This window comes from Oxyura jamaicensis, chromosome 12 (genome assembly GCF_011077185.1).
Source record: "Oxyura jamaicensis isolate SHBP4307 breed ruddy duck chromosome 12, BPBGC_Ojam_1.0, whole genome shotgun sequence".
Lineage (NCBI taxonomy): Eukaryota > Metazoa > Chordata > Aves > Anseriformes > Anatidae > Oxyura > Oxyura jamaicensis.
In genome coordinates, this window is record NC_048904.1 from 16,075,015 (window position 1) to 16,087,489 (window position 12,475).

Below are 12,475 nucleotides of genomic sequence, written 5' to 3' on the forward strand. Positions count from 1 at the left end.
GCCAGACGCTCAAAGGTCAGCAATGCAATGCCCAACAATATCACAACTGCATTTCTTTGTTGAACTGCCTTGAAAAAGTGCCCATTCAAGGCTGATTAGCAAACCCACGTGTGGATTAGGAACTGAAAAGTTGATCCATTGGCTCAGTGAAATCATTTTCTTTTCCAACCATTCCTTGAATAACTCATCCTCTATCTTTACACTGTTAGCTGTATTTTCAGCATACTATATACATAGATCTATAACACAACTGTATTCCACAGGGAAGCTTCCTGTCCTAAATCAATTTATTTTTTTATTATTATTATTTTACCTTTGGATCAGCAGTCAGCAGTTTGAATGCTTGATACACCTGTGCTTCTTTCACACCTCCACCGAGATCCAGGAAGTTGGCTGGCTTTCCACCATTCAAGGATATTATATCACAAGTTGCCATTGCAAGGCCAGCCCCATTCACTGTAGTTGGAAACATGTGATTTGTGAAAAGGATTAAAAACATATATTTTTTTAACGTTCATGTGAAAATCTCACTGCTACTCACTGAATCAACTGTAATGCATTACCAGTATCTTCTAGATTCATGGTTGGAGCCCACATTTAAGCAACATGAACTCTGAATGTTTTCTAAAACAAGTCATGTTTTTGTTGTCTCTTCTAAACCCAAGATTAATTTCTATCTTACAGAAACTTCAGAAAAATAAAATAATAAATGTTATTTTCCTTTAATAACCAAGGAGCTTTTTCAGAAACTTATCTTAAAGGGAAATTAAGGTTGATATTTATTTGTAAGAGGGAATATCTTGCTTTATACACAAGCTTTCGAAGTGCCTTCTGAGTAACATAGACACATTCCTTAAAACAAATCAAATTTTAATGTCTTTTTGTGTTTTATTTACTGGAAAGATCAATTGAATCAGCTCAAAATATAGAAACCCCAAAGGCTCCCCATTCAGCCTGTCTTCTCTTTGACAACCCGTATGCCCTGTCTGCCTGCTGCAGCCTTAACCACATCTTCAACACAATTTGTTTCAGTCCTGCAAGAACTTCTGGAAGGGCAGACAGCCTCAGCAAAATAAACTGGCATCACAGGTGGATTGAATGTCAGAATTTCAACAAAGTCTATACATTGAACAAGTATGAATTTGTCTTCTAATTTTTTTTGGATTTATTTGTTCTTACCAAAGCAAGCAATATTTCCATCCAGTCCTATATATTTTAAGTCATATTTGGCAGCTTCATTCTCTATAGGCTCATTTTCAGACTTGTCATCCATAGCAAATATTTCTTTTTGCCTAAATTCTGCATTGTCATCAAAGTTTATCTTGGCATCAAAGCAAACCACTAAAGAAAAAAAAAATAAAGCATACAGGCATTTAGAAATTACAGTTAGACAGAGCTTCTGAAATATTACTGTTATTGCTGACTTCTACAGGATGGAGGGGGAAAGAGGTCCTTAGGGTTTGATGATGAAGTTTCTGCACTGATTTCAGCACAAAAAGGGCAAGCGTTTCTTAAATCCTATACTAAGAAAAGGTAGAACAAGTGCCTCCACACTCCACAGCTATATGCCTTTGTCACAGGACGGTCTTCTATGTTTGCTTTAAACAAAGTGCCCCTAAGTTATGAACACAGGTTTTATGATTTGGAGAGGTGGTCTGCAGGAATTTTGTAAGACAGTCTACTCTCAATATTTTGGAAAGTCAACAGATATAAAAGATAACAGACTAGCAATCCAAAACAATGCTTGGTAACACGCAATCGTATTTATAGGTGAGTAGTACAAAGTTTTTCTCCTTAGCCATATTTTTATTTTTTAATAGTATGAGCTATTCAAACATTATTTCCCAAAGACCTAGATTAAAACAACTTTAAAACTATATACATAAAAAAATTATCAAAACATGATTTTTATGTCAACATCCACTACGGTTGAAAAAATAAGTTTAAAAATAGCTACACCTGGCTATATTAAATAATCAATACCAAAGACTAGGTAGTAGGCATAATAATGCATGCAGAGTAAACTGGTAATTTGCGTATTTACTAACTCATTATTTTTATGGGCTTGCATAAGCAAACATCTCCTTAGATTAAAGTGTTTTAAGTAAATATAAGACTATATAAGACTATTTATAGACTCTATATAAGACTATTTAAGTAATTTGGGTTGTACTAGATTCAGATAATTACTAACTGCAGCATAGTTGATTTTTCAAAGCAAACCAGTCAGATCTAAATGCCTTTCAATGCTGCATCCAGAATCTAGTACAGCTTTCCTTTCTGTTGTACTTTGATTTGCATTGCTTTGAAATACATACATGGTATGTGTGCACCTACTCACGGGCATTGTACGGGCAATTAGAAGCCAGTAACAAAGAAAATTTGATACCGATACTCCTCAAGTAAAATAACTGAACACACAATCTTTTCTCAGTGTCAAGATACAACTGCTTAACTTTGGAGAAAATATCTAAGCATGCAAAAGACAAAGTCTCAATCACTGTTGTTGTTTGTTTTGCTTTCCTTTTCAAATACCTTTGACTTGTAGCCAATACCGGATTAAATTAGAACAGGATCAAATTTAGTTTCACAACTTTAGTTTCAGAAAACTATTCATGAGTTTTCACATATAATAAAATTCTATTGAAAGAGTCTTGATCTTGCCTTGGCACTCACTGTGTGGAAAATTGCCAAAAGGAGAAATACCTTGCATCCAGTTTTGGTTAACAACAAACCGAGACCTGTACCACTTTTTCTCTTCAAGCTTTCAGTTCCTTAAATTGCTAAAACAACTCAAAACTAGAGAAAAAATGAATTTTCAGAACCCTAAGTTTACCTTAGACATGAACATCCTCAATGACACAGTAATAGAATCTCATTTCTACAGAACATTCATCTTTAACAAAGACCATGCTGTACAAAGCAGCAGAAAAAACACCTAGTAATACTTATCAAACCATTCTCACCATCAAAAGCACATTGTTACATGCATGATAGATTTTACAAATGAATTTTTCTTTTGAACAAATATCAAAGAAAGCTCCAACACATATTCATGGAGTATTTCTGTTGGTTTTGTTAGCAGTGTAGAGGATTTATGTCATATGCCAATTCAACAGCTTACATTGAGAACAAACAAACCAAAAAGAAGAAAAGAAAAGAAAAAGAAAAGAAACTTGCAGTTACTGGCTTTTGACCCGACAGTGTTAACAAAAGGAATTTGAGACAGAATTAAACAAAAGGAAATACATAAGACAATGCATTTTCTGATGGAAATTCGCACAAGTGAAAAACAGAAAGCACAGCAAGAAATAAATCCGTCTTAACCATTACTTTGACAGGAATAATGGTCTTTGTACAGACTTATTTTATCATTAGAAATAACTGCATTAAGCTACTGAAATGTTCTTCCATTTGTTTTATCTTTATTCTTCTTTAAGACACTTCAAATGGAAAAAACTGCTAGCAAGAAAAAAAAAAACAAAAACGGGATGCTATCTGTGTATGTCTGCCAGTTAGATGGCTTTCACAGCTTGAAACCTCTGTTTCTGCTCCTCAGCTTCCTGGATGCAAAACACATGGGAAGAATCCTTATAGAAAAGGATGAAAGGAGCATAAAAACTCCCACCAGCATCCTTCAAATTACGCCCTGCCTACTATCAATAGCCATTCATTAAAAGCTAATTTGGCAATTTAACCAAATCAGTTCACTTTTTTCAAAGTGCTGCCTCAAGCAAGGGTTCAAATTTACTGTCACTGTGGTCATGTACATCATCTTTTAGGACCAAAAGTTTTGTTTCTTCTCATTCCTAACCATTCCTTCCTTCACTTGCTCTACTAGTCTACCAATTTCCCTTCTGTGTTGGCCAGATGCTCTCAGTGATTTGTTTTGAAGTGATGATCATTACCTGAAGGAATATTCCAGCAATTTTGGTGAACCTATTTTAAAGGTCTCATCCATCCTCAAACATAAAAATAAGTATCATGTGTTGCACTTGAAAATTCAGACTTATTAATTTTACAAGGCACTATGTCATTGTTGTGCTTTAACTTCACTGTACAACACAAAATGGAAATGTCTTTCTCATCTCATTCCCAACTGGTTCTAACGAGGCTAATGGATCTATATCCATTAGGGAAAAACAATAACCTATTGGGCTCTGAAGGTAATTTTTTCCATTTCTGTTTAAAATGCAGCCTCTGTAATAGAACTGTACTGGTCAACAGCAGGGCTTTTTGTTTGTCCCCCAGTACGTTTCACAAATTGGATAAGAACCAATGAAGTTAGAATTAGCTGGTGAGAATTTGAGTCTCATTTATTAAATTGAGTGAGGTTTACAATGCAGAAACTATTGATTCAATGTGCACATTAATATGGTGCCTCAAATGAACAGAGAAGGCTGCTTAGTTTCTAGAAAACTAACTAGCAGAACAATGTAAATGCTAAATAAAATTCCTTTTATTTACCCTATACTTTCTTGGACCTGTATTCATCGTAGAAACAGATCAATTAACCTTTTTCTTCTCAAAGGATGCAGCCAAGTGTCAGTTCCAGCTGGAATTTCTCCTGTGCTCTGGTATGTTATAGAGTCGTAGGTAAGTTTAAATCATGAGTGCATATGTTTACAAATCTAAAATAACAGATTTCTTTTTCCACAACCTCAATAATTCTAGCAGTATTAACAATAAAATAAAAATAATAAGAAAAATCAACTTCATACAAATAGAGCAGAGAATGTTGATGTTTCTCACCACGCATAACATGTAGAAGCAGATACTTCCAGTATTTGGATGAAATAACAAAAGGTATTGAAATGTAAAATCTGCCATGGGAATATTTATGAATATTGCTTAAATTACATTACAAAATGAAATTAATGCAAAGCTGCTGCTACAGCCTTTCATGCAATTTAATTTATAGTTTGCATAAATAAAGGAAACAAATGAATGCATTATAACTCTTTAATTTCTTACCTTGCCCTTCTGGAGTTTCACCAAAGGGATTCACTTCAACCTGAGTGGCATCAATTTTCAAGAAAAGATTATACAGCTTCTTAATTTGATCTGCTGCCTAAATTTGATCAAGCAATTTACAGTTACCACACAGAAAAATAAAAGTTAAAGTTTTCAAGGCAAAGGCAAACCATTATTGATTATTGTTAATGTATTAAATTGCACTAGCTCTACATAATTACAGCTTTTATTTCTGTTTTTCTTAATCCTATTTACATACTATCTAAAATAGCTATAATGTGGCAATATGATACTGCATAACATTTAGTAAGTGCTCATTTAAAGACTATATGAACTAGGGATTTTCTACAAAATAAACAGCACGATTACCACAGACAACTTTAATTTTAAAAGTGCCTAACAGTTCATAACGACACGTTCTCCAATATGCTGAGATCTAAGTTGCATACACGTTAATAAGTCTAAATTCCAGAAACCATAAAGCACTACGTGCACACAAGTGACTATAGAAAAAAATACACGTTTCTTCTTCCTACATCACTCAAATGTTTTCTTGAAGAAATTGTGTCAGAAGCATGCTCGTTTATTCCCTAAAGTATACTCTTGCTTGTTCCTTATTGCTCCTCGCCATCTCTCTCCCACCGACTGGTTTGGGGCCAAAGTATTGAGACTGACTATAAACGTCCAAATCATTTGTTCATATGACATTCTTCCATTAAAAGAACAGTTTAGCCTTCAACAACAGCAACATGAACTTGCATTAAAAAAATCTCTTTGGTTCATTACACAGTGACAAGCTATTAGCTGAAATGAGTTTGCAGATGAAGAAGTATCCTAATAAAGAACCCTTCAAATTTGTTCCTTCATTAGTGATCATTTAACTGAAGTATACAAACCAAAAGTATGTGGGACTTTTCGTATTAGCAAAGTGAATGAGAATGAAAATCAGAAGTCAGTTTTCTCCCACAACTTCATGCCTAAGAGAAAACATTACAAGTGAAAAGACTCAACCCCAATGCAGCACTACATCAGGAAGGACATGATCGGCAGGTTAAGGAATGTCCCTACTCCCTTCGACTCAGCAATGACAAGGCTGCACCTGGAGTGCTACGTCCAGTTTTGGGTCCCTCACTCCCAGGCAAAAAGATGTGGAGAAAGTAGACCGGGTTACGTAGAAGGCTCCCCAAACAGCTCTGGGCCTACAACACACGACCCACAATGAGAGGCGGAGGGAGCTGGGCTTGCACACTCTGGTGAAGAGGATGCTGAGGGTCAACTCAACAGCAGCCTCTAACTATGGTGAAGAGCAGCTACAAAGATAAGGAACTGAACACTTCTCACTGGAGGCAGACGATACAAAAAAGACACAACAGTCACAAGCTGTGTGTTGGGGAGGTTCAAACTGAACATTAGAAAAAAAAAAAAAAAAAAAAAAAAAAAAACCTTTTCACTAGGCAGGTTCTGCAACACTGGAGAAGACTGACTACTACGGTCAGGGAACATCTGTCTTGGAGGCTTTCAGGGCTTGGTTAGACAAAGTCACAGCTGATGAGATCTTATGTTTGCAATGGCCCCAGTTTGAGCTGAAGACTACACTAGCTGACCTCCAGAGGTCCCTTCTGACCAGCACGCCTAAGACTCTTTAAAGAGTTATACTTTGGAAGGAGCATACAAATTGCTTATGAAGTCTTCCCTGCTGCAAAGTTATTATCAGCTCAAGCATTCTCAGTGGTTTTGACTTTAAAAATTTATCAGAGTTATAAACCTGTACCCACCAAGGCAGCAGTTTCCTTGGCACGGACAGTCCAATTGACAAACTATCCTAATACCACATTGGTATGGCTATCACAGTTATGCTAGGGACAGAGTCCCACCATGCATCCCACAGATAATCTGGGCAACCTGAAAAACTGTTGCTGCCCCAGCATGCTGTTGTAATTTCAGCAGATCACCAAAATCACTTAAGTTTTATTACATGCTGCTCTATCTTTCAGCACCTCTCTGAATCAGGCAGTTTAATGTCACCATTTCCCTTTCTCAAGCCTCTTCAAGGCAAAGCATAAAATCCCAGCCATGGAGTACTGAATACATAAGCAAATACTAGAATTAATCTGAATAAAAACTACATCCCTATGATTCAGTGAATTCCTTTGAGGAGTTGATAGCATAAGGAAAGAAATGCATGCACTGCAGCATTATTTAAATGTATTGTTGAAAAGTCCATGTATAGTTGTTAATTATTAAGTACCAGAACTGTTCAAGGGTTGAAAGGTTCTACAAAATCATTTCTCCTCATTAAATATACAGCTAACTCTTCAAATGTGTGTTCATCAACTTAATGATTATGCGTTTGTTAATTGCGCAATCAGGATAGAAAATAATTAAAACTGCTGAATTAAAAATAAAGGAATTCTACAAAAATGGCAGTTTGATACTATGGAAAAAGAACAGGCAAAAGTAGCTAAATATTGTATCTGTTTTCCAGTTATCCGAGTTAAATTAAACACACTTTTTTTTTTTATTTTTCTCTGCAGAATTATTCATAAAGGCAAAATACCTTGCATACCTATGTCCTATGTGGAATTCCAATATATATAAAGAGATACTGAAAAGATAAGCTGGTAGCCTTTTGGTTTTATTTTGAGTTGAAGTAATAAAAAAAGCTTCAGTTACACAAAAAGATACACTTCCCTATGTTAAGGGCCAGATCTTCCAAAAAAAAGATGTACCCGTGTAATGCACTGCGTTCTACTGAAATTCCAATGAAATAAAATACTCCTGCGTGGTATCACCAATTGCTTCAAAGCCAAAGGACATTTAGTTTGGAACAGTAAGGTCCTTAATCAAATTCGTAAATCCCGGTGACAATTATATGGGGGCAAGTTAGCATTTAAAATGTCAAAATGCTCTTGGTCTAATAAAAATTTAGCCTCTCGTGTATGTTTGGAAAGCATTACCATACAGCTGAGCTAAAATGTCTTCAGTAAAAACTGAGGGAGTAGAGTCAAGTCACCTGCTGCTGTAAAGGTCCTTTGAAACCCAAATTTTTTGCCATCTGCAATGCTTGACGATCTTGAATGCCTTGAAAAATATCTATTTCCTCCTGTAACAATAATATGAATATTTAGTTATATTTATGCAATCTGAATGGAGATTTTTAACTTCAAAAGGAAAACACTTAGTATATATTTGCAAATTAGTAATTAAAATATGGCTGTTTGCCAAAACTTCTCTGAGACTGAGGCTATAGCAGCTGCCTATAGGGTATGTTATAATTACCACACTATCTATGAAACAGTCCTTCCAAAAAATATATAATTCTTCAGGGTGGCATGCTGACAAGACAATGTGACACCAGTTTTCACTTTTAATTACTGTACAGATGGCGTTGACGAATATTTAGTCTGTTAATTTTTATGACATCTTCTGGAATATTTTCAAAGCAATGGTGTCACTGCCCAATAACACTGTGAAGTTTATATATTTTTAAAATGCACATTAAATATTTTTATATTTTTTTGAATAATTACACTTATTTGTATCAATTATTTTCCCAGACGAATAGCTTGAGTACTCATTACCATGATACAGTAATATATATATAAAAAAACAAACTTAAATGTAGTCATTATTAAGAAAGCAGTTATAACAGCTGTATTTCAGATGCAAAAGTCATCCAGGTACTAAGAAATAATTAACGACTATGTCAGTTAGAAAAAAACACAGAAACAATCATCACATTGGCAGTGACCCACTTGTCAAAGAACTGTGTACCTGCCTGAAGGTGACACACCAGATCACTCAAAAAATATTTCATATGTTAAACTCAACGTAACACATTAAAAGCCAAATTTAAGCTCTTTCTAACCAAGCTGCAGACATGTATACTGACAAAATCAGATGTTATACACACTTTATCGTTTACTAGATGACAGGTCTGGACTCTTATTTAGATTAATACAGTTTCTGTGGTTCTTGCTATCTTTCTGCACACAGAATTAGGGTAAATGGAAAAAGAAGGAAAAATTGCATATAATATTTTCAATAACTGATAAGGAAAATGTTGAATCTTAAATATCATTTCAATACCTTAAAGATAAGTTCTGGGCTAGTAACTGCAACTTCTTCTATATCAACACCACCCTGTGGACTGCCAACCATAACAGGTCCATTGCAGGCTCTGTCCATCAAAATTGCAAAGTATGTTTCCCTTGAAATATTCAGCGCTTCTGCAACCATCACCTAAAAATCAATACAGAGGAGAAGAAAACAGAACATTTCTGACTGATCCATCTAGCTGGTTACACCTAATCTGAACACAGTTTTAATTCATTGATGTGTCAATGCGCTAAAATCTTTTGCGATGTAATAGAAAGTACAAATTAACAGAACCAGTAAGAGACAGTATTTCCATCTGCTATGAGCAAGCACAGAACATTGTGGCTCACATTTTCTTCTAAGCCTTAAAAAGCAGCAGTTTGATACTTGCTCTCCTGAAAAGAAATTTGTTCCATTGCTTTTACAAGATAATATAACCCAGTGATTTTTTTTCAATAAATCTCCTCACCCTAAATGAGAGACTCCCCTGATGCTGCTATTCTCATATTCAATAAACACTGCAAACTGGGAACCTAGTGCTGATTTTTCCAAGAGAATCAGAGCTGCTGCAAAAACCCCTCCACAATACCTTTTCATTCCGTACAAGCACTTTAACATGTTGCCCCCTGAAAAATTTGAGTCACAAGGGACTGGTCTTGCGAATCACACACGTGTAAGGGCGTATGTTGGCCTTCTGATGCACCCCATCAATAGTGCCACTCCTTACCAGCAAAGCCTCAAGCTTAAACTCTCTACCTCCTTCTCACAGAAGGCCACCTCCTACACTTAGAATCTTATCACTGGATTCCTGCCCTGCCTAAATATTTCTTAAAGAAATGAGGATACAGCTAATTGTGCCATCCAGCTTTGTACTTTCACCTTAGAGACAAGCAGATGTGCACCCTCAGATATTGGCACATTCTAAAAACACAAGAATTTGTTCTTCCAAAAAAGCTACTCATTTTTATGTATCACTATAAACTACAGAGCCATTTTGTACCAATATCTGACAGATACTTCTGCATATAACAAAAGAATTATTCAAGTCCTACATGTTTTGAATCTACAAGTACTCACATTGAGGGGGAACGGCCCATGTAAATTCATTACATTTTTTTCTCTCCTCCCAAAATTATGCCAAAAGTCAAAGTCCTTTCCATTTCAGTATTACAATAACTATGCCCTCCTCTCTATCTGAACTGTGATTTTAGCAGTAGTTTAACAATAACTGTGAAAGCAATTCTAGAAACTAGGTAGTTTTATTGTTGGAAAGGGTCTCAAAAAATGTAGGTTTTGATGGAAGAATACCAAATTTCCCCAAATGTTCTTCATTTTAAAAAACATCTGCATATGATCATTACTAATTGTTCCTTACAATCGTAACAGGTGCCATAATCTCAGGTGCACAGACTGTAGCTCTGCTATGCACTGCTAGAGCTCTGCTCTAGGACAACAGTTTTGCTTTTCAACCTGGAAGCTGAGCAGTCACACCTGCACTTTAATTTGCACTACGGCTTCTCCCTCTGACAACCAATCTCTTAAGCATCGTTACTATTTCATTATCTTTCAATGGAAGCAGAGGAAATCAGGAAAAAAATATTTCCTTAAGATTAATATAATTAAAAAGGATTAAATGGCAATGTCTTTTTATTGTGGTCTGTTTATCAGGTGACAGTTTTGAAAAATGACGGTAGACAAAGATCATCACTCTGAACAAAAGATAAGGTGAAATTCATTCTATCAGTCAGCAGTTCAAACTCCAGAGATGCAAGAAGCATGCACACACCTGCAGTCTTAAAACTCTGCCTACCCAGCGAGATGTGTTCCATCAAGTAAATACTTCTGGGGTTTTCATAGTTCAAGGACTATAAACAAGAAAGATGCACTATACTTTCACCCAAGTCGCTTTTTTGACATTCTACTCCTGAGTACATAAGAAATAATGTGCTTACCTTCTGCCAGGTTGTACATCTCAACAGAACAGAAAAAAAAAAAAGTAAGAGACAAGGAATTAAATGAAACTATCTTGCTCCGAATGCAAGGAAAGATGCTATTTCTTTATTGTGTTTTGACTTGGAAAAGATACTCTTTATAGTAATTTTGCTTCTTTCTACTTTTATCTTTCCTCATTCATGGAATATGGGGTAATGTAAAGAAATAGCTCAAACAAGCAACCGTTCAAAGCGGACTAAGGAAAACTAGGGTAAAGGAGACAACTAAGAAAACAGAAAACTACCATATCTCTTAAAAGCATCTGCCTATTTTAGACTACTATAAAAGGGATGTTAAAAGCCCACTTCAGAAACATAGTTCAGCCTCCTGCCACAATTCATCAAATTAAAAGCAAAGATATGGAAAGCATCCTTGAGTTGCTATTAGACCTTTTACCTGAATGAATGGTTTCACCTTCGTACGTATCCTGCATCAATGCATCTGAAAAATGTGAGTTATTTGCTTTAGACTCGGGTCAAACAAAACCACCTGGTCCTACTGGAACTTGTCAGAGTTGTTCATTTTCCAGAGTGCTCAGGATCCAGGCCAGGCTTATGATGGGCATCAGCACAATGAGTCTTTAGGACTACGTTTACAAGCACAGCAGGTGGAACATGTATTATTAGATCAGGTATCTTTTCCACTGCTGCTTCAGAGCCAAGTTTCTTCTTACCATTACTAATTAACCATGCCAACATCACCAAATACTTGTCTTACCTCACAAAACTACTGCTAGTCTGTCTACTCTGTAATAGGCGAGCTTATTGTAGAGTACAAATTGTTGTCAGATGGTGCAACATCTCTCACTTCTCCCAATGAAAACAGTTACTTTCCTTCACCATCCTCCCTTTCTGCTGCAGAGTAAAAACAGGGAGACTGGAATTAAATATTATTTGTTAAAGGCTACCCATTGTTCACCTGGCAAAACTAAAGCAACTACAGCAAACCCATAATGAACAAAGGTTGAAAAATGAAAAGGGTGCAATTGTATCTACAAACTCCTAACTTTTCTGATATTTTGTTTATTTGCTTATGGCAAAGAAGTATCCAGTTTAGCACATCTGGTTTATATTTAAACTATCCAGCCTACCACATCAGATTTATATTTAAAGAGCCCTGGGGAAAAAAAAAAAAAAAAAATTTTCTTCAGAATTTCACGAGAACTTCAAGCTTTCCCTCTTAAAAACAAATCATTACCTAAAAAATTAAGTCACATCTAATTTCACAAAGATAACTGTAACAGCTCTTTATACTGAATCAAATATTCAAAATGTTAATCGTTATTGCTTGGAGAGAAAACACAGGTAGCAAATTATCAGGTTGTCATGATAAGAGAAGACTGTCTTCTCAGATAACCAGGCTCTCCAAATTCCAAGCTGCCATAAGAGGATTTTATGTAAACTCAAAATAG

General features: G+C 35.6%; 1 protein-coding gene across 1 annotated transcript in view; it reads right to left on the bottom strand.

Moving 5' to 3' along the window:
- The window catches only part of SUCLG2 (succinate-CoA ligase GDP-forming subunit beta), a 112,824-nt gene that overhangs the window by 45,979 nt on the left and 54,370 nt on the right, over positions 1–12,475 (bottom strand). The window contains exons 5-9 of the mRNA XM_035337725.1: positions 9,064–9,216; positions 7,988–8,077; positions 4,975–5,071; positions 1,180–1,341; positions 314–456 (exon numbers count right to left, since the gene is read on the bottom strand). Of these exons, the coding sequence (XP_035193616.1) occupies positions 314–456; positions 1,180–1,341; positions 4,975–5,071; positions 7,988–8,077; positions 9,064–9,216 (645 nt within the window). The remainder of the gene's footprint in view (positions 1–313; positions 457–1,179; positions 1,342–4,974; positions 5,072–7,987; positions 8,078–9,063; positions 9,217–12,475) is intronic.